At 47.6% G+C, this 22,336-nt stretch overlaps 1 protein-coding gene across 1 annotated transcript; it reads right to left on the reverse strand.

Moving 5' to 3' along the window:
• Positions 1–3,777: 3,777 nt before the first annotated feature.
• Positions 3,778–17,430, reverse strand: crispld2 (cysteine-rich secretory protein LCCL domain containing 2). Its single transcript, XM_062471453.1, has 15 exons — positions 17,263–17,430; positions 14,568–14,952; positions 13,037–13,155; positions 12,210–12,342; positions 10,355–10,470; positions 9,727–9,827; positions 9,406–9,612; positions 9,250–9,310; positions 9,107–9,173; positions 8,867–8,997; positions 8,674–8,717; positions 8,354–8,426; positions 7,964–8,039; positions 6,643–6,773; positions 3,778–5,593 (listed from the first exon to the last, which is right to left on the reverse strand). The coding sequence occupies exons 2-15, from the start codon at positions 14,850–14,852 to the stop codon at positions 5,542–5,544; spliced, it is 1,596 nt and encodes a 531-aa protein (XP_062327437.1). The 5' UTR covers positions 14,853–14,952; positions 17,263–17,430; the 3' UTR covers positions 3,778–5,541.
• Positions 17,431–22,336: the final 4,906 nt, after the last annotated feature.

Here is a 22,336-nt window from a genome sequence, read left to right on the forward strand (position 1 = left end):
CTGATTTCGCGCTCCTAACTCACTCATTGACAGTGCACAAGAGTACAAAGGTATAGGGAAAACATGACATGGATTTCAGGAGAAATAGGTTTTGTTAATGTATAGTGTAAGGCAAGTCGAATGGATTGGGAAATGGACCGGCCGGGATTTGATATTTTTAGAGCTGGAAAGAAAGACGTACTAGCAGTCACATCGATATTGCCCGCATAATCGTACAGTATGATGAAATATTGGGGGGACGTGTCCCCCTGTCCCCCCATAGACTTACGCCTATGCCTCACTCCATGATTAAGATGTCCCAGGAGGGTTTGGAAACAGCACCTCACAGTGGTGATAAGCAGAAGCAGGTCAGATATCTTCCAGTTATCAGCCACGTTTCCACATTCCTCGGTTTTTAGTCCCTCAACTCCTAAATCCAGCATCCTCCCACACAACTCTAGCCCAACAGACCCCCATTTTTCTGAAAACCACATGCTGTTCTATCTGTCCCCCTGGCTGGAAAAACACCCTCACCATTTATCAGATCTGTCATATTAGTTGACAATCTTGGGCCTGCTTAGTGTTTGGGGTCTGTCCTGATCATCCTGGAGCTCTGTGCGTGCTGTGTGCGTATGCTTTGTTAACCCAGTTCCCCACCTTCCGATGCCCCATAAACAACTCCCTTCACAGATGCAAGGCCTTCGTGCTGTCACAGCCGCGCAGCTGGTTCTCTTCTCTTGAGGCTTGGGGATAAACACACATTTCACGCAGACATCCCAGTTACCGGGTAAAGTCCAATTAGTGTAAATCATGTAGTTTTACTCAAATGTGCTGTATGTTACATTGCTGGTGTCTTGAACTTGTACATGTAATCAAGTCCATGTTTAGACAGAGCAGCCTTGAGCACTACAGGGATGGTTTTGTAGTACAGAGCACGCCAGCCAAGGGCCATCTGACCATCAATTAGAGATTGAATAATTACCCTGGGATTGTCTGGAAGCAATTTACTTATTTTTATGATCTTGATTTAACAGGACAAGAACACAGTAAATATGTTGTTGTTCCTGGCAGTGGAGTCAAAGCAATCTGAGAACTTTTGCAATGTGGTGAATGTTCCTTGATTCTGCAGGACTTGGCAGATGTTCCAGAGTCACATGATTGGCCAGTGATACACAGTTTTATTTGGGATCAATTGAAAACAAAGGCAGCCAGGCAAACAACACATACTATAGCACTGACTTGTTGACTGCCACTCCCTGCCATACCCTGACATATTGAAATACAAATTTCCTGTATTGACCAGAGCCCTGTGACTGCAAAAGCCACTTCATCGGGGCACCGTCCAAAGTGTTAAAGGGATAGTTTCATGTAACTATTTTCTTTCTACCGAACTGCTCACACGTTTTTCAAATGTATATTTGGGCCACAAGACAATTGCCATCTAGTTCCAAATAATAAGGGAAGGCAGACAACTCTACAGCTGATATCTCCAAAACTTGACAACTTACACCAAAACAATCTCGATGGATAAATAGCACTCCAGCTAAGAGGAAACATTTGTATTTAAGGTATTGGAGTGAACTATCCCTTTGTGCCTGTAACAAAGAGCTTATGGAAAGTACATTTTTTATGACAATGTGAGGTGATAACCCAGAAGTCTTCAGGCTGGGCTTCTTGTGTGACCTGGTTTTTCAGCGAGGCTTTATCTCCAAACACACTGCCCCTCTGGCTCCATACACTCACTCACATCCCACACCACCCCATACAACACTGTGGACAGGGAGACATAGCCAAAAGACTGCCAGATGCCACAGTCCAGCTTCTCCTCCCCCATCAACACACACACACACAACGGGGTTGGGGCAAAGATGTGAAGGAACATCCGTTAGGTCCAGTGGAGTCAACGTGGCCCGACTCCCGACTCCTTCCAGACAGCAGCTGGTGGATAAAGCTTCTGCTGATGTGGTGCTGTGCTGTGGTGGGCCAGAGGTGCTGAGGCAGCGTGTTCCTCCGACACACCCTGCTGCTGTTTGTTGGGGAGCATTAGTGTCAGAGTTACAGTACAAGACAGCAGAGGCCTGCTTGTTTCCCAACCCCTGCTGGTCTTCAAACAGCCTGAGACTTCACTGCAGTTCCCTCCAGCTACTCAGCCCAGCTCCACGCAGTCCAGAACCATCCAGAACAGACACTCGCAGCTGGGCTTTATTTAGCACAGAAGACTCCATGTGGTCAGGTAATGTAAAGCAGATTCTACAGCCTAGGGACGATCTGTCAACTGTCTTTGTTCAGAGATGATACAAAGAGGGAAAGATGACAACTGTTGGAGTTTCTGATTCAGCAAACAATCGAGGATAGGAACAGAGGGCTGTACAGGTTTCGTTCCGTTGAAAGGAGTCACTTCAGTTTCCAATACAGTATCGTCAATATTTTACCATCCATTTTCCAATCAGAAGTTTTAGAGTTACTTGGGAAAAATATTATGGCACATTAAAAGTGGTGTGTGGTGCTTAAAGTACAAGCCTGGTGCCAACATTCAAAGTGAATGCTCTCACAGCCAAGGGAGAGGCACACTTCAACTTGATTGGGAGTAAAACAGCTATCAGCCAGATGTTAATCAGCCTGAAGACAGCCAGCCAGGCGTGGTTCAGCCAGCCAGTCCAAGAGGCTGGATCTCAGCATGGCAGCCAGTAGGATTCAGAGGAGTTGAACACAGTAGATAGAGTACTGAGCGATTCATGGCTGTTTAGAAATCTTTCTTGCATGCATATTTCTTCATATCTTTTTGGACTGGCCTTGCCATTGTCTGTCTCTTTCTTTATATATAATGTAATACCATGGCTCAACCACTGTGCATGTAATGACTTATATTATGAACTAAATGTGTAGATGTTTGTGGGGGTGGGACAATTTAACAGAGAACCAATATAGTACATTTTGATCAACATGACATTAGCAGTTGATCTTTTGAGAATCTCAATTGTCATCTGAGAAATGTGGGTACCAAAGCCACTGAAAATAACTGGCATCACCTACTTTGTCATGGGCACTGTGAACTATCTATCAATAATTCCCAGAAACTGTGTTTGTGTGTCTCACTGACATCTTAATCACCAACTGCATCACAGGCACTGTGCGCTAGTTGCAACAGATGTCATTTCGACACTTGGGTGCGAACTTCCTCTGATTCAAGCAAAACACACCTCCAGCCAGCTTCCCAGCGGGTGGGTGTCATACTAAGATGTTTAACTCATTCAGCTTGGTTACACCATGCTAGCAAGTCAAAATAAAGGTCAACGTGCCTACATTCATGAAGCCTATATCCTGAAAAAGAGTGTAGTAGTTTTAACTTGTTCCACCTCATTCCTGCATCATGTCTGAACCTTATTCACATCTTACTTGTGGTCTGTGATGTTCTTCCAAAGACAATATGGACCAATCGTGTGTGGCCTGGCTCTCCATTTCCCTCATGGTTGTGGTGATTGCATTTTACATTTACATTTTAGTCATTTAGCAGACGCTCTTATCCAGAGCGACTTACAGTAAGTACAGGGACATACCCCCCGAGGCAAGTAGGGTGAAGTGCCTTGCCCAAGGACACAACGTCATTTGGCACGGCCGGGAATCGAACTGGCAATCTTCTGATTACTAGCCCGCTTCCTTAACCGCTCAGCCACCTGACATCCCATCATCCCATCCCATGATTGAAGTCTTTCATGGCCCTGTTAGACCTGACAGATCGTGTGATCTGAGAAAAGGTGTATTTTATAACTGACTGCACTGCATGAAAAACAAGGATGATTCAATATTTCATTCACTTTATTTCCAAATTGTGCAAAAAGTACAAAACCCATCGAATGCATGTATAAAACCATAAAAACAAATTATACTTTTTTTATACAGGAAGAAAACACAGATCATTGTATTTACAAACAATTCCCACAGCTGTACAATCCAATAAGGTTCCCCATTTATTATTTACCTACCAAGGCGATAGAACTGAGGTAGCATAACCAATCAGAGAGGGTTTAAGCATGAAAAGGAGAGACATTGATGGGGATTCATAATGGTGGCTTTGCTTCTTTCCATGTATCTTTCTATCCACACTGAGTCTCCCATCAACACACCAACAAAGTCTGCACATTTACATGGTTTCCACTTCACTCACATGACAATCAAGTCCAAAACTGAATTTCAACAGTCAGAAGGACATCTCCAGACTTCTCCAGCTGAAATACGCCCATGCGTGCCTCCAAGATAAGTGCCTTTTTATTACGTCTGTGTGTGTGAGTATCTGAAAAGGAACTGTGCACTGTGGGCACAGAGTATTTTACAAATCATTCCTAAGTGCATGAATGGTAACTTGATCTAAGCTGTTGATGAGAACCATAGGCTCACACACTCACACTTCTCCCACACAACAATTGACCCTACTACCTTATACCTACAATGGACATTTACACATTCACCTGTCTTGGGCGGGGACCGCTTAAATCTACAGAAAATATTAAACCAAGTACAACGTTACTAGAAGAGTGGGGTCGAAAAAAGATACAATAAATACAGGGAGAGACGTTCTCCTTTTCTCAAAAAAGAACATGAATGAAATGTGAATATTCTGGATAGATACTTTCAAAGGCCAAGCCCAAACGTGCACCCATTGCCTCTTGAGGTCACAGTGGACAGAAGATTTGTTGTTTTTCCTCCTTCACCAGATCGGCTGCACATTATTGACACTGGAGGCACTACCAGCTTTCTTCAGGAAACACTTCTTTTCCTTGGAGGTTTGCCCTCCCTCCTCCCCTGTTTCCCTCCCTTCCTAAACTGCCCTTCTGTGCTTCCGTCTGTCTACCTGTCTGTCTGTCTGTCTGTCTGTCTGTCTGTCTACTTCAAGAAGAAAGCCTGCCATCCACAAACTAACTCAAGTATCAGAGCCTAAAGCAAAAGTATTTTTGTAAAAGAAGAAAAATTACAGAATAGGCGGGCTACCAAATATAACATGAACAAAACTAAAAAACCATCACATTAAAACATCAACCTAAACTCTGTACAGAAGGATTAAATACAGTGTCAATATACATTCCTGTGTATGGAGACCAATGATTTGCTTTTAAAATAGAAACATTCAATATAACAATTTTATTTCTATAAAATATGATATACGTATTTGATTTTAAATCAAGCTGCAACTGTCAAGACACTTATAATTCAGCACCAGCTGTTTGATGTGTCTTGATATTGCACAGCACATTTCATTAACTCCATGTGCATCTTAGAAGAGTAATATCCACATATGAAGTTGAAAGGGAGAAGAGACACAACGGTCCAATGTGATTTTAGACACTGCCTTGTAGCATTTGGTTACTATTTATTAGCAGAGAGGGAGACGGGTCTGTTAGTTCAAGAAGAATATCTGCTTCCACCTAGGGCGGGGCTAGAAGACAGACAGATGTGTTGCCGTGGCATCAAACCTGCCGGCCTTTCCTGTCTCTTGAGAGCAGAGCAGACCCCAAAGCCTTGTTTGTCGCTGGAAGAGTGGGTGGGAGGCCCTTGATAAACAGCAACTCACTCCCTTACAGCAAAGACCCGGAATGATCCACCCTCAGTGTTGGTCTTACTGCAGGGGGGGGGGGAGGGGGGGGAGGGGGGGGGCAAGAGAGAAGGACATGTCAGGGTTCATTCATACAACTACAGAACACTGCTACAAAATCCAGGATGTTGGGTTCAAATCTGATCTATTTGTGTGTTAGCGTGTAACTCCAGTTCAAGTTGTCCTGCATAAGCACCAGTTGCCAATACTAAAGCTCACTAGCACCTTTCCGAAGCAGGGTATCCACGGGACTTGTACGTAGGTGGAAACATGACTTAAACACTGGCTCATTGTTACCCATGGCTCCAGTGCCTGACCTTTCCAACAACCACTATATAGGGCTATTGTGCCTGGCCTGATGACTTTTCTTCCTACTTCATTAGTGGAGAGGCCTTGAAGGCCTGCCATGCTAACTAATGTCAGGATGAGGCCAGTCCCATTGGCATCCGACAGGGGGTCATTATCTACATAGGGAACTACTGACTCAGCCTCCAACAGCTTCTCCACCCATTCCCTGGGGTAACTGGATAGGCTGTGATTACTTCCTCCTAATAGAAACCTGTCCAAACTTCCTACTGCCGCCCCTCCCCCCCGCTCCCTCCCTCCCTCCCCCCCCCCCTCCCCCCTACTTCCTCGAAGTCTCTGTCATCTCAGATGGCAGTAAGAAATAAGGCGAGTGTCAGTCTGTCCCACACGGTCTGCCCTGCTCCCCATGGCTTGTCAATACAGACCTCCCTGTACTGGATCACATCAAGGCTAGGAGGCTCCTGCCGTGAAGGCCTCTTGATTCTAGCATCAGATTTCACAGTACTTAGGCTCAGCTGATTTTGGCTTTGCAGCCCCTCGCACACTCCACTGAAATGTCTGGGTAAAGTAAGCAAAGAGTCCATGTGTGGCCCGTCCGCATGCAAAACCACACCATTACTCTTGCAGCCCTACGTGCCAAACATGGACTTGGCCGTAAGGGCTTCCGTGCCTGAGCTGTGCACAACTGGCCCGGGCCACAGACTGACAGGGGAGGGGGGCCGAGGAGAGGACTGCTGAGGGGGTACTATATGGTGTAGGACAGGGCATACCTTTCAGACTGAATGCCGTTCTTCAGGACTCCCACGTAGCTTTTCTTCTTTTCCAGAGGCAGAACGTCCACATGACCTCCGCCAGCCTTGATCACGCCTGCGTGGATGGCAGCTTTGCAGATACTGGAGTTCTGATGGACATGGGGAGTGAAGAGGGTTAACTTCTATTCCTCAAGAGCTATTCCCATTCCAATCCCAACTTGGGCGCAGTGCCAAGTGACACACACTTTGTGAGGGTCGAACTCCTGTCTGAACCACCATGCCTGGCTCCTGCGTGTGTCAGCCCTGGGCCCTTATCACCCGCCTGGAGGGTTCATTCAGTTCTTTGGTCATTCCTAACATAGGCCAAACTCCTCCACTGCTCACTTGACAAACAGCTCTGCAGCTGAGTCTGGCCAGGCTGCATATATCTGCCTGCTGGCCTTCAGCCAACTCCTGCAGTCAGTCCAGCAGCACCACACTGTAGGTGTACTATACTTTACTCCTGTACTCCTTCTACTGTCAGCTGTAGTTGCTGGCCGGTGCTGATGCTGTGAGTGTTAAAGCTAGAATCACACTCGAACCCTGAAAATCGAAAAAGAGTTTCCTCCGGAAACATGTCCAACATGTCAAAAGCTCAACCAAGAAAAAAAGCGCCAACATACTGTAATGTGCTGTAACAAGTCCAACGCTGTAACAACTGAATAATTGTGTCAAACCTCACTTCCATCTCAAGTTGAAAATGTTTTCAAAGTTTTGAAATGGACTAAGATGCAGTGACAGTTGTAACAGTGGGTCGAACAGTGGCTGCTGTTCACACAGGTAACCTGAGGGTTCCTGGCATGCCCTGTCTCATTCCTCCTTGCTAGTTCAAAAGGCTCTCTCCTCCACGACTAGGCCCGGGCCTCAGGCACATCCCTGGGCCATTTCTGAGCCAGCCAAGGCCAAGCAGCTGTGTGTGGTCAAGCCTGACACTGGGAGACACATTACGGGCCTGGGCTCACCATGGTTCCCATTCGCAGAATGTTCACACTGCTGTTGGGAGGCGCTTTCTGGGTTCTCCCGCCACAGAGACATCATGGTCTCTTAAGTGCTCCAGGGGACTAGACCACACTCATGTGCTGCCCAGCATAAATCAGCTCACAGCTTCAGAGGAGCATCTCCAGGGAGCACACTGGCACACTGAGGTCTTGTCTGTCTGTAGGAGCTAAGCAGGCCCAGAGGACATGAACCGCTTGACCTCGGAGACCCTCAGTGTTCATGGCTAGCGAACATGGTCACGTTGAGGTCTGAGCAGGACATGCGGTCCTCAGTGAGGAAAGGGAACAGGTACAGCACTTACATCTGTGTAGATGTTGTTGCCAATCACAGGCGCCCAGTAGGAAGGTTCACTCTTACAGTTGGCCGGACAGAGAACTCTGAGGAACATTAAGAGTATGAATTAGTATCAAAAATACAGGTGTGGAGGACCATGCAATCATGTCTGCTACAGAAATAGCATGTCAATAATGTCTGCTACAGAAATATCATGTCAAAAACGTCTGCTATAGAAATATCATGTCATGAGTGTCTTTGTAGTAGTTGGCTGGTGCCAATAAACTGCCTGCTCTGTTAAAAAGATCGAATTCACTCCCATAGATGATGACGATACAGGGCTTATGTACAAGGCGTGTCATCAAGCAGTTATTTCCTTCTGCTCAGTGAGTGATCATAGTGGGTGCGAGCTGGGCACCTGGGGCAGCTGGAAGAGGGCCTCTTGAATGGGCAGATCTCTGCCACGGTGGCATAGCAGTCCACAGACTGTCCTGGGGGAGAGAGAGAGAGAGAGAGAGAGAGAGAGAGAGAGAGAGAGAGGGAGTGAGAAAGAGAGAGAGAGAGAGAGAGAGAGAGAGAGAGAGAGAGAGAGAGAGAGAGAGAGAGAGAGAGAGAGAGAGAGAGAGAGAGAGAGAGATAGGGGAGGAGCACATCATCACCATCTGCACCAGACATTAAGCACAGTGTCATAAAAAAGTCCTTGCTCCACTTCATCTACACAAACACTGTTTGACTTACTTTCCACTTTGGCCACCACAAACGCATTGCCAGGCTTGTATTTACTGTAGATAAATATGTCAGTCAGTCAGGCAAGAAATCCCGTTGTTGCACTAATATTGCATCAGTGTTGCCTCATAGACTGCAATACTTCTGTAGACCTAAGCATGAATATCTGTGCAGATGAAGAAAGAATCACAGCAGAAATATCTACCTAAAAGATTCGATGCCGTTCTTTGTGGCCTTGACGAAGAATGGAAGCTTGTCTTTCCTGGTGGTGTCGACCAGACCTCCGCTGTTATCAATGATGCCATAGTGCATCGCAGCGCGACAAATACTGGATTGCTGAAACATCGAAAGTACACACAATATCAATACCTAGAGCAGAGTCCATTGCATACAGTATGAAGATGGTGTGTAGAGAAAGGCTGTGTTCTATTGTATGAATATTTACCACGTTGTAGAAAAGTGTCCCCCACACTTTGCCTTTCTTGTTCAGACAGTTGGCAGGACAGTTGAACCTGTAGAGAGATGAGGAGGGTTAGGCATGGGCTGAGAACCAAACATACTAACAGTGAGAGCGAACCAAACACAGACCTGTTACAGGTTGCTCCTTTGCACTTGTCACGCATTCTAGTCTCACACTTGATGTTCTGAGCTGCAAAATAAAACGGCACAAATCCTTGAAATCATGCCACGAATCCAGGAGTAGATTCATTCAACAGTTTCTTCATAGATTCACGTGTCACTTACCCAGGAAGGTGCTGCCGGAGGGTTTAGGGGTGGAGGGCTTGGGAGAGGACAATCTAGGGTTGGGAGTCACTTTGGGAGATGAGGGCTTTTGGGGAGCAGCAGGCCTGGGTTTGGGTTTGGGTTTGACTGTGGTGGTCCGAGGGGGAATGGGCACCTGGGCCTTCTCCACCTCATTCATGTCCTCGGTCTCTGAGCGCTGAGAGTCTCCTGAAGCACACAGAGAAGGAGCGGGTCAGAAACCAGCTAACCCTAACAACTTTATAACTTTGCTACTTCCTCAACAGGTACATCACAGTGAACACCCAAGGAGTGTTTGCTCACCCTTGTAGCAGAGATTATCCCTGCATCCTCCCCCATAACTGGGGGGGCACTGGGAACACGGGCGACCATGTTGGTAGGGAGCCTCCCCAATCCAGTTGCCCCTGGAGATAGAAACCGGTGTTTAGGTTGACTCCGCAAATGAATCAGCACTCAAGCATCGCTGGGCACAGAGCTTCGCAATTATCCGTACGCCCTCTTCACATTCTCACCCACCTACACACACACACAATCCTGCGCACACACTCGGTCTTAAAACTGTCCAACAAACGAATGAAAATACTACCCGCTGTTCCGCTAGCAATTAAATCATTAGGGCTGTCTGGAACACGAGACTCCTCTGGTCCTGTTTGACTTTCCTTCTCCTTCATTATTATTCTATTCTAACGCGGGGAATGGAATTTGTCATGGCCTCAATGTGTCATACATACTGCGCCCTCTTAGGAAAACACGTTTACAGGAACATTACACCGAAAAATTCATATTGTCCCGTGTGAGCTGACTGGGGTTTAGTGTTAGCTCCACACACAGCCCACGGCATGTGGCGGACAGGAAGGAGACTGTAAACAGGCCGCCAGAGACCAGAGAGGTGGACGACTCGAGGGATGTGAGAGGAGAGTGTTGGTCTTACTTGGGGGAGTAGTTGCAGACCAGGTAGAGAGCGTTCGCCCAGATTTCTCCCCACACGTTCATCCTTGGACACAGGTGCATGGCACAGCCCACCCTGCTCGTGGTGGCCCAGACCAGCTGCAGACAACGACAACACTGGAGTCACCGCACGTCCACATGCCAGGCTGTTCACACTGGCGGGTGCTTTATGGAGGTATTATGTAACTATATGTAAGAATGTCATGCACACAGAGTATTTCGACCTGAGGTTTAGCAAGGGGCAAGTCTAAGAGAGAGGCTCAAAGACAGAGGCCCCCGGATAGGAAGCACTATGTTACAGTAGACCTGAGAACTCCCACCATTCTGTTTCCCCTTCTTTCTCTCTGTACACCTCTCCCCCTCATAGATCTGTCAGTGTGGCCACAGGAAGTGGCTCCCATGCAGGGCCAGATTGATGGGGCCGCGGGGGCCATAGGGGCTGGAGGAGCCAGCAGAAGAGACCGCTCTTTCATTCAGACCCAGTCAGAGGAAGGAGACGCACCTGGAGTGTGACCACAGTTTGTTTCCTGTGACACTCTGTGATCATTCTCCGGGTCCCCTTCAGCAGGATAAATAAATGATCACGGTCATTTGGATCGAACAAAGTGAACTCTTGGTAGGACCACTTCCTCTGTCAATAGTACGGCTCGTTGAATGTCAAGCTATAGCACCAATTTAAAACCTGTCTGGCGGACATTCTACACATGGGATTACAGTGCTAACTTCCTGTTGCTTTACAGTGTGTTTCAAAAATCCAACTCCCCTCTCACTGACTCACCCCTCCCTCCCTCACTTTCAGGAATGTGCATCCCGTTCCTGGGCCAAGCAGAGGCAAGGAGCCGTTCAGACTTAGTCAGTTACTCAGCACAGACTCAGAAACAGCCACAGAAGGGGTGCGAGATCCAGCTGGTGTTGGGGATACCTGTCAACCCTGTAGATAGACTGTGATAGCTAACCGAGGAGCTAGCCTAGCTTATCAGCAGTGGTCAGGACCATCTTCCCACATCAACGAGCATTCCCAGGAAATGAAAGACAAAAACGAGGAGAGGGTGCCCGTATTTGGCATTGTTCCCTGCATTCTGGATCAAAGGAATCCAGGTCAAGCACAGCACTGATTGGAGTGTCTGGGAATGGCCTCCAGATCCTACTGACCTGCCTTTACTGTCAACACAGTGGGAAGGGTTAGCCTGTTTTCACAAACCCATCCAAGATTCTGAGTAAAGTCTATGGGGAGAGGAGGCCAACTCTCTCTCTCTCTCTCTCTGTCCTTCCATCCTCCCCTGTCCTACTGTTTTCCCCCTCTCGCTTCCTCTCTCTCCACTGGTTCACTCCAAACCCCTCTTTTCCTGTTTACAGCTTACTCCCTCGCTCTTTCTCCAGAAATCTTTTTTTTCTCGAACTTTCCACTCTTGTCAATGCGTTTAATGGCACCAAAGCCCTGCGTCTGTCTCTCTCTGTCTCCGACGCTGACCCTGAGCCGTTGTGCACCCTGTGTTGTGAGCCAGTGTTCTGCTCGCCACCTGTTGTTATCGAACAGTCCCTGAGTAATGGACAGCCTCACTTATGAAGGCCACATCTGCTATGCACCCCCACCACCTGTCTAAAGAGGGGCCACATGGACAGACAGACACATCACAGACTTCACCCTTGGAGATAAACTATGCTGGTTCAAAGGAAACGCGTAAAAGACAGTTTAAGCTCAATAAAGATCCTCAGAGGCCACGGAGGATTCAAGTATCTTGCTTTTCTGACAGGAGGGATTGAGAGAACTCAGGTCATGAACTCAGGCTCATCAGTCTATCTCCAGCACGGGGGTGCTCTTTGATGGTGAGGCTCACCTGGGTGTAGTGGGTGCACATGGGCCCAGAGCAGCGCTCGGGGCACCAGGGGTTGCATTCGTGGGGGTAGGGGTACGTGTAGTCCTTCACCTCGTCGTACCAGGCCTGGACATGGTAGGCTGGGGAGCGGTACCTGCAGGACAGCAGCACACAGTCACACCCTGCTTCAACAGCACAGAGAGCTCCAGCTGCATGCCAGGACATCCAGGGGAGAGATCTGAGACGGGCCCTTCGAGGTGCTTTGGCCCCCAGCGCCCCGAGCTGTTGAGTCGGGTTCTGATCCAGCACACAGACCTGCAGCTTGTTCAGCTCCAGTACTAGAGAGCTGGAGCTCCACTGGAATAGAATTACATAAACTAAACATGCCTCCACAGCCTGACAAATCAATGATGGCCCTTCATTGTAAACATTTCTTTTTACGGTAGTGAAAAGTGCTGAGCTCACAGTCAGACAGCGGAGAGGAAGGAAGAAAAACAGGTCAAAGCCGGTGTTGGCATCAGAAGAGAGGGAGAGGGGTGGAGGGAGAGTGGGGTGAGGGGGGGGGGGGCGGGGGGGAGGGGCTGTGAGAATGAGAGCAGATTCCTGGAAGGACACCTGCTGAGAGAACTGTCCACTGGCACACACAAAGAGCCCTACTGTCAGGCTGCAACAGCGTGAGCACACACAGAACACTAGAACACACCCACATACAAAGGTTGCCATGCAAACAAAGATTCAATAGCAAAAGTTGCAACTTTGCAGCTCTCTAAAGGAAAATGCAATTACAGCATTCTCCTAGTCAGACACAATGCATAGTGTACAATGTGTGTTTGTGTGTGTTGTCTCACCTGCCCCAGTGAACAGCCAGGTTCTGTCCGATTGACATGAGCAGATCCTGAGGTCCATGTTCCCACTGGCACTCCTCAGCCCAGTGGGTGGCAGAGCGCTCCAGCTCATCATCCCACACCTGCACACATACACACACATTCATTTCAATACAGATACAGTAGCAATGCAGCAGAAGCCAACACTTTTTACTATAATGCAGCTCAGGATTTCTCAGTGTAATAACAATGGCATTGTACATGCAAGTAAGGCCACTGGCCTCCCCTCTTCCTCCTCCGCCCAGGAGAGCTGACAAAGAGCCGGACACAAGAATAACTGGAGCTCAGGACATGTGAGGGGAGTCTGGCTCTGGTCCACTACAAATCCCCAGCAATCACAGCAGAATTAGCCCCATTTCCTGAGTGGGTTTCTCCCTACCTGTGGAGAGGTGGGAGGGCAGGGGGGTGACACCTCATCTGTGCCCCTTCTCACCACCAGGAGGGGGGAGGGGTGGGAGGAGTGATTCCGCACAGTGTGGCTCCTTACAGTGCGACTCAGTAAATTTCCAGGCCCCTTGGTGGTCACCACTACATACACATACACACACATAGTGCTCACAGCCCACAGCCCACTCTAGGCTGGAACTGTGGGGCCTGGCGTCCAGAGCTAGCCAGCTTTCCTGGGGCCTGGCAGGGATGAGGATGGGGAGGGACACAGGGCCTCTTCCTCCGCTTTCCTAACCACGCTGCAGTCACACAGACCACCACACGGTCAGTGCTACATCTGTACTACATTAACCACAATCCCCCATGCCTGGCCATCCAAAGTACATTAGAACCCACTTGTCCGGTCACCACATTCTGTAAACATTGTCTCTCTCAATAACATCCATGGTTCTCAGTACACAATGGCTTGCCATAGCTCTCCTCCTCTCGCTCGTCCCTAACCCCTTTCCCTCCCTTCCGTCCCACATCTCTTCTACCGCTAAGCAATTCACGACTCCTCCTCAGGCAAATCCGGCCTCCTTCGCCCCCTCTGTCCTCCCCTGACCCACCATCGCTCATTTCTCCTGTCTTTCTCTCGCTCTCTTTCTCAGCGTGTAGTGTAGGATCAGGGCAATTATCCCCCTATGAAAGCTGGCTGGCACAGCTCTTTGGTGTGAGTTCATCTTTTCCATGGGGAGAGAGAGGCTTAGTGGTCCAACCACCACCCCTGTCATTGTGGTGGAGCTTTGACCCGGGGCCCATAAACACTCACCTAGATGTAGGGCACCATGTGTCTGACACGGTCACGTCAACAGATCCTGCATTCATTTATGTCACACTGGGGTTCATATGACAAATTCGACTTTGGAGAGCCAGCAATTCCAATTCATCGCTAAAACACCAGATTTGATGACAAGTATAGTTCATGTCTGCAGTTCCATTAATTACACCTTGTTGCATAAACTTGTATGACGGAGATTTCGGAGCTCTGTAGATTGCTAGACTGTTGGTGGTAGCTGACAAGAGCAGATAAGGGCTATCATGGTAAGCTGTGCAGTGCGTCTCTCACCATGTACTCCATGTTGGAGGCAGTGGGGTAGACTCCTCCCCTCAGCTTGTTGTGCAGTTGGAGGATCTCGTCGCGGTCTGACCACTGGATTGCCCGCCGGGTCCTACTGCCCACCGTGTTGCCGGTGCTGTTCTGGTCTGAATCCTGGTACCGGCTCAGCAACTGCCTGAGCTCAGCCGACTCTGGCAGGAAGAGGGCAGCTGTGTCCATGGCAGAGAGCAGCAGGACAGCCAGTAAGAGGCTGAGGGAGAGGGCTGGCAGCCTTGCCATGGTAACAGTAGTCATCGCTGGCTTGGGTCTGTGAGGAGGGCTCTGGGTCTGGCTCTGGGCGGACTACAGTGGGAAGCCTTGTGCGAGCTCTGCTGCTCCGTGCTGCAGACCTGATCTGTGGGGAGAAAACAGCCTCTGTGACCCTCCGTCCTCGCTGGGAGCCTGCCTCGCTGGGAGGCTGCCTCGCTGGGAGGCTGCCTCGCTACCAGCCAACAAGGTAGGAGCACATGAGCAGGCCGACAGGCACATGCTTAAACACAGCTCACACACACACACACACACCCAACCCCTGGCACCGAATGCTGGGTAGCAAACATCTGAATTGCTATTGCCTCTGTCTCATTTGCAATTCCAAACGGAGTGAATCAGGGCATAGTCGAACACAGTGTGACATCCCAGAACTCAGCAGAACATCAGTTTGAAGGACTGCTGTGATGATCTGCTGGAGATGGTGGTCGCCACACACCAGACACACTCAAGAGTGATCAATCCTAAACTGGATAATGCATCACTCTCAGACACAGAAGTGACATCAATCCAAACCACAAGTTACTGGAAAGGTTAGTGACACAGCAGTATAACTCCACAGGAAATTGAAGTGTTTCTATTCCAGAGTACTGCTCACGTAAGACAATTGCTCATCACCACATTGTTACCGGATGATCATCAGCTCAACCAAATCCTCTCCAAGCCTATTTTAACATAATAAGAATCCAGCAATTATCCAGGGATGGCCATTCTGATCCATAGCCATGACTAATGATAGTCTTCTATGGATTTCTGAGCTCAGTGCTAAATGCATGGGTATTGACTTGCATTAGGAATTTGTCTTTGTTAATTACTTGTTGTTTTATTTGTGCTTTGGACGTCTAACCTATCAGTAAACATGAACAGTGCTTAATTAAAGTCATTCATTTTCCCTGACAGCATTGGATACTGGAGTGACGTTTAATTTCACTAGAAAGACAGCAATCAGCCAGGTTCATGGCCCTGGGCTCAAAGCCCAGAATTGACTGGAGAATACAAGCCTGTCCTCATCAGAACTTTCACCATCCTCATCACTCCTACTCTATAAGCAGAAGAATCCCTGTCCAACTCATTAGACCAGTCACAGAGGGAGAGAGGAGTAAATTGAGAATCACAAGACAGACGAGGTTAAGATCATCTGAGGAAGGCTCAACTTTGAGATCGACATGCATTGGCCCCAGTCACAGTAAGGCTAGATTATGACAAACAGTAATACTGCCCAATTACCCTGTAGGAGAGAAATAAATGGGGTGAGATGGAGAGAGAGAGAGAGAGAGAGAGAGAGAGAGAGAGAGAGAGAGAGAGAGAGAGAGAGAGAGAGAGAGAGAGAGAGAGAGAGAGAGAGAGAGAGAGAGAGAGAGGGTGGGGGGCAGAAACAAAAGCAGACGGGGAAAGAGAGAGATGGGGAGAGGAGGAGCATGGTCTTACACTCATAGCACTCACTGCATCCTTCTATCCTCTCTGGCCTGGAAAGGCGGCATGAGGTCTGACGCCCGGTCTATGTCAACACGCTGTTCCTGTGCCAGCGATGGGCCCAGGGCTGCTGGAAGCCAGCCGGTAGCCCTTCCACCCCACCCCCTCCCTGCAGCCCTTCTCACACCAAGCCTCCACCATCCTTTATTTCTAGACCCTTCTCATCGCTCTCATGAATTTTATACCCCGGTGGCAGACAGTGCAGAGAGGGCTCTCACACACACTCAGGTTGCCTGGCCAACGTAAACATGGGCTCATAGGCGTTGAACCCGGTGCAGCTTGACCTGGTGTCTCTGCAACAACTGTCCTCCACTGCCCCCAAGGCTATGTGAGAAGGCATCGTTCCAAAACACAACTATTAAATACAACCACACCTCACAGACTTTGCTCTTAAACTCCATCTTCATAACTGCTTTGGTTCAGACAGTTACGTGTGGATGTACACATTTGTATGTGGCAACGCCACTGTTAAAGAGTCTTATTTTTCTGATGGCAGCAGAAAAGAGGCGGAACAGACTGGGATGTATGCCAGCAGTGCACAAGTGGATGGTGAGAAGGATTTTGTGTCCCATTACATGACTAGCACATAGATGTACTGGCTGGTGAATAAGTCTGGCTAGCATTCATTTAATCTCCTCACGTGCTCACTCTGTATTTTCCTTGACACTCAAGGAGTCAGACAAATACATCTTAATATGATAAGGAGTCTTGAGAATAGTTCATCCATCTTTACCACCCAAACATGGAATTAAATGTTCTAGCGTTATATTAAATTACTGACATACTATATATTTTGGCGGTGTGTGATAGTGTTGAAAATCAGCAATGCGCTCATTTTTATGAGATATCACTATTCATCACCTTTCCCTTAATATAGTTTTAATTAAACTGCATAATTTAACCAAAAGTTAGGCATCATATTTACCTCAATCGCTAGTATATCTGGAAATTATCCAAAGTTGATTTGGGGAATTTCAAGAGTTTTCTTCTCAGCGCAGATTGATTATTTTCCTTTGGACAGTGCTGCTGGACTGCTTGGCTCGGTGGCGGTGGTTCTGCAGGTTAGAGGAACTTTGTGACTTCAGACTGACTTCCAGCAGCTCCTCAGTGCCTTATATAGTGAGGGAGACCCCGGTCAAGAAGTTTGAAGATGAAAAAAGAAAAGAAAATCCTAATTCATCCGACTCTCCCCCACAAACCAGCCCCTTTCAAGAAGGCTATGTTCTTGGCAAGCATCACAAGCGCTGACGAGTGATGTCGAAATGAAAACGCCAAGTATGTAAATCACTACGAAGAAAATGAGTAGTTAAATTTTCTCTGAGTCAGATTTTTACTACTCTGCGACAATATTTAGAATGACTAAATAACGCGCAAAGTAACTTAACTTTCATACACAGGCGCTAAATCTCAAGTATTAACTGGAAAGGTTAATAACCTAGCAGAAATTCACATGAAGGCTGGAGTGCTTCTGTATCAGAGTACTGCACACATCACACAATAGCTCATCAGTTTAATCACCACATTGTTACCGGACGATCATCAGCTCAACCAAATCCTCTATGTAGGCTATCATAATTGTATGTCTCATTCTCGTCGCTGCCTAATGTGAAGCTAATACAAACATGTTCTCTCTTTTACAGGTAGAGATGTTTGACCAGTTGAAACCCCACAAAAAAAGTTGTATCTCAGAAAAGAATAACGGCTCTCTTCAGCCCCTTTTCTCGTGGTCGAAGAGGCTGCATGTGCAAACAGTTCAGCTGCAGTTCACCTGCATGATCGACTTTATAATACCGGTACCCCTCTCTCTCTTTGTCTTTTGATTTATTTCTATTTGCTGTGTCTATGGCACTTCTCCATCCTCTCTGATGAATACATAACTAAGGGGGAGCTCACCTTGCTGTTGGTAATACCTCCAGGTATGGAAGCTCCCATCAAATGAAGAACTCCTAGTGAAATTTGACATATTATATTTAGCACGATACAGTAGCAACATTAGGACACCAGACACCTCCCAGTGCTAACACTGCACACATATAGCACATCAGCTCATGTACGGTAGATCTTGTTACAGTACAAACATACACACCACACAAGTACAAGCATTCACTAGAAGACCAATACAGAGGAGCACTGAACCTATGAATGCAGTATAGCCCATCCTCAGTGTTGACATAGACCTTAAGATGTAAAGACTGGCTGCTCGGTCCAGATCAGACGACAGTGTAAACACTGGGGGCCCACAGGGGACCCCACACAGGGGGCAGCTGGGTTTGTTTGTGAAAGACAGAGATGACAAACCAAGTTCGTTAGGCTTCCTTTGGTTCTGCATCGCAGGAAAAGCTCACTAACAAACAGGGTTCAGTACTAAAACACTTCAAAACAAGTTGGAACCACTGGCACAGAGAGACGACATGCATGGACTACGAGGTGGCACTGCGACACAGAGGAGCTGAGGGTTTTTTATGGGCTGAAAAGATGATTAATTGGGCTGTCATATAACTTCAAGTTATATCTATCGTTTTACAGGTTTGGGTTAATCCTGTAGTTCATCTCTGGCAGCATTCAGGCTTCTGGCATTTTTCAGGGAATACTTTTACTGAGAATGGAAGCAGATAAACAGGGCTGGTTGGACACGATTGCAGAGTTAGTTGGGAACACGTGCCAGACCAACTAGCATCTCCCCCTTACAAACGATGTTACCTCAGTACACCAGCCAAGCAACCACAGCAAAGGAGCAAGGCCCTGCAGCAGTGTCCTACGGTTACAATCAGACCACACAGGTAAAAGAGGCAAATATTTTAAAACAGGCCAATTACCATCTGCAAATGGGCTTAGCGTTTGAGGAATGATTAGCTTACTGAAGAAAACACGTTGTTTTATGGTGTTCATGTCTGCTTGACCCAGCAAGACATCCTACTGTAAGGCCCTTGCGGTTAGTATGATGTTCATCTGGGCTTGACTGGCTTTACACATAGAATGAGAGTCATATAGCCATAGCATTAACATGTCTCCTCCCCAACCGTTATCCTGACATGTGCAGTAGTTCTGGGACGCTTGCCTAGAATAAGTCTCATGGATTCAGGTGCTTGGTGTGTACAGAATAATGTACTGTGAGACGGGCCTGCTTTCATTTCCTCCTGACGGTTTCTTAAATCATTGCTGAACCTGACCCAGGGGAACTCCCTAGTCTGGGTGCTGGGGCTGTCACCCTCGTGCCAGAGGCAGGCTTCCATACTCCCATGTCTGCCCGGGGCTGAGGATGATGAGTGGGGTGCTGCCAAACTGTAAATAGCAGCATCCTCGACCACCTTCACGAAGAACCGAACACACCTGTTTGAATCACTTCTCACTTGTCACCAATAAATGAGCTGCAGAGCTCTGATAAGGCCAAACAAAACAATATCAAGGTAACCACAGTAACATTACTGGTCAGTGATGAGGGGCTGGTGTACCTTCTCCAGGGCAAAAGTCTTCTGTTGGCCTTTTCAGGCTGGCTACAGCTGTTCAAAAAGGCCACAGAGTGTGTAGCTGGCTAAAGGCTGCCTCTTTTTTCTTCCAATCACCCGAGAAACCTAGATTGAAACTCAGCAGTTTAAACACTCCGGCCCTGTGCCCAGGTGCCAAAGCACTACAGCTGCTCGCGTGTCAACAGAGAACTGAAGGACAGAGGATGAAAAAAATCTCTCTCCCTTTCACTCACCCTCTCTGTGGCCTCTTTCCCCTTTTCTGTGAGGCATAGCTCTTAGGTTTTAGTACGACCATGTAACATAAAGAAGAACAGTCCCGTGTTGGACTGAAAGATCAGCCATGAAGTCTGTCAAGGTTTGATGGTTGAGTTGTGTGTCCACAAGGGGGTGCTGTTCTCTGAGGACTGTGAAGAGATCACCTTCAATTCAGCATCCAATATAAAGATAGAACCTCCCATGGAAAAAACATAATTTAGGAGTTTACTCACAATTCCACTGTTACTAGAAGAAGAGAAGATTACTTAATACAGGCCTTGGGCTGAACAGCCAGTTATTATCTAGTATCCCATAAGGGCAGAGGGATCCAGTATGACCCTGCGTTTCCTTAAGCTTACATCAGAAAACAGCAACCATGACCTTTGACTGACTGGAACCCCTTGTCCAGAAGTCATGCTCCAGTGAGAGAGCAGACATTGGGTCACACTTACATCAGCACTATTTCGGAAGCCCCTCCCTACACGTAGCTTGAGGTTTATTTGGAGAGGGGTGAGGAGACCCTCTAAGCTCTGGTCGCCATGGTGTGTTTGTTGCCCTTAACGACAGAGGGGTACCGTGGAGGAACCCCTGAAAAGGAAGCTGAAACATGGCAATAGGGGAGCTAAGAGGAGGTACTGGGGAGATGGGGGGGGGGGGGTGTGAGTACATAGAGACAGGACAAGGTCCATATAGTTTGACATACACGACACAGTAAGGGAACCCATTGGGAGAAATAGAGTCTGGCTGCCCGGACAGAGGAACTTTTTCACATGAATAGGAATTTGGCAAGATGGGAGGGTAGCAGTCTGAAGGAGAAGGACCTCTGACTCTTCTCTGGAGGGCACGAGGACCATCCTCGCCAGTCAGAAGCACAAGGAAGAATAGCGCATGCCTGGAATTCCTGTCACAAGGACAGCAGTTTGTTTGACTGGGCTGGGTTGGTCCCAAGCCAACAGTAGGGGCAGGAGTTCCTGTAACTGCTCTTTGCCATTCAAACGCCAAATTACTGAAATGTGTAAGCTGCACCACAGCAAAGTGTTGTTGTAAGGAAGACCTTCTGAGACTATTTGCATTCCCTCTTGTTTTACTGACCTTGCTGCCTACAGCTGGTTACTACAGACAGGAAATTGAGGTCTCGCATTTCAGTTTTCCGGAGCCAAGAACAATGCTAGTGTAAATAAGAAACCAGGTGGTTTGGGGACAGATCTGGACCAGTGATGTTGATAACCACAGTTGTAACCACATACGTTGGACTAAAAAGTGAAATAGCACGTTTTTATTCTCCGTTGCAACGCTTCATCAGGAAGGTGTGACAGACATAGGCAGCACCTCTCATTTCTGGACATCATGTTCTTCTCGGTCCACAGTCTGAAGACTCATTACTCAGCCGACTCTATCCTCATACTGCAATGCTCATATCTTCAGTGGAAGGGAGCATGTATTGGGACTTAGGAGCTGAGGGTTTTTTATGTGCTGAAAAGAACATGTACACTTAGTATGTGTGGTTGCAATGTTTACACAACACTTGATACCAATCTTATTCATGTTCCATACGGTGACACCAATCTTGTCTCCCACTAAAGTTCATCTAGAGCAACCCTTCATTGGCGCAACCTCCTTCAGAGAACCTCAGCCAGGTTCCACACTACAACATGGTCTTCAGAAATAACTGTCTTGTTTTGAAATATATCCTGGCTAAAAACATCCACTCAAGTCTTAAAGTAGGTGGGAAAACAAGCAGCAATGCATGGCGTCAGGCTAGTGTGGTTGAAAGGCACACCATTTGGAGTATAGGTGGTCTATCAGTAGGGTGCGCACAGCTATAATTTGCGCTCCATGCCACAAGCCTATAAAGAGGGGATCTTTAGCTACGCTGTAACATTAACAAGCAAAATGCCATGCTGAATTACATATGAAAGTCTTAGAGCAAGAAAACTCCTACAGCATCTTAGCAAAAGGTCCAATTATCTCTGGAGACAAACCACAAAAACTGGTGGATGGAAGTTTTGGTACATTCCAGAAAGCTGGGCCAGCCTGGGTAAACCAAACAAGAGCTCACTGCCTCGTTGCCTTTACCGACTCGAGTCAGGAATGGAAGGCAGCCAGCTAGACCACAGCAATTCAGAGGTTATATAGAATATACTGTAAACGCTACACATTTGCTGTACTATTACAAATCCGGATATGGGCAGCTAAATAATGGATACTGGATGCCACTTTACATGACTGTTTGAACATACGCAACAATACATGCACATATACACTGGTAGGATTGGT

This window comes from Osmerus eperlanus, chromosome 10 (genome assembly GCF_963692335.1).
Source record: "Osmerus eperlanus chromosome 10, fOsmEpe2.1, whole genome shotgun sequence".
Taxonomy (NCBI): Eukaryota; Metazoa; Chordata; class Actinopteri; order Osmeriformes; family Osmeridae; genus Osmerus; species Osmerus eperlanus.

Bases quoted from the DNA above. Each gene is read 5' to 3' on its own strand.
- crispld2 (XM_062471453.1), bottom strand. From the start codon at position 14,852: ATGACTACTGTTACCATGGCAAGGCTGCCAGCCCTCTCCCTCAGCCTC. The intron at 9,828-10,354 runs GTAAGACCAACA...TTCTATCTCCAG, and splicing joins GTCTGCAACTACTCCCCCAA to GGGCAACTGGATTGGGGAGG. The intron at 9,311-9,405 runs GTAAGTGACACG...TTTATTTTGCAG, and splicing joins CTCCGGCAGCACCTTCCTGG to CTCAGAACATCAAGTGTGAG.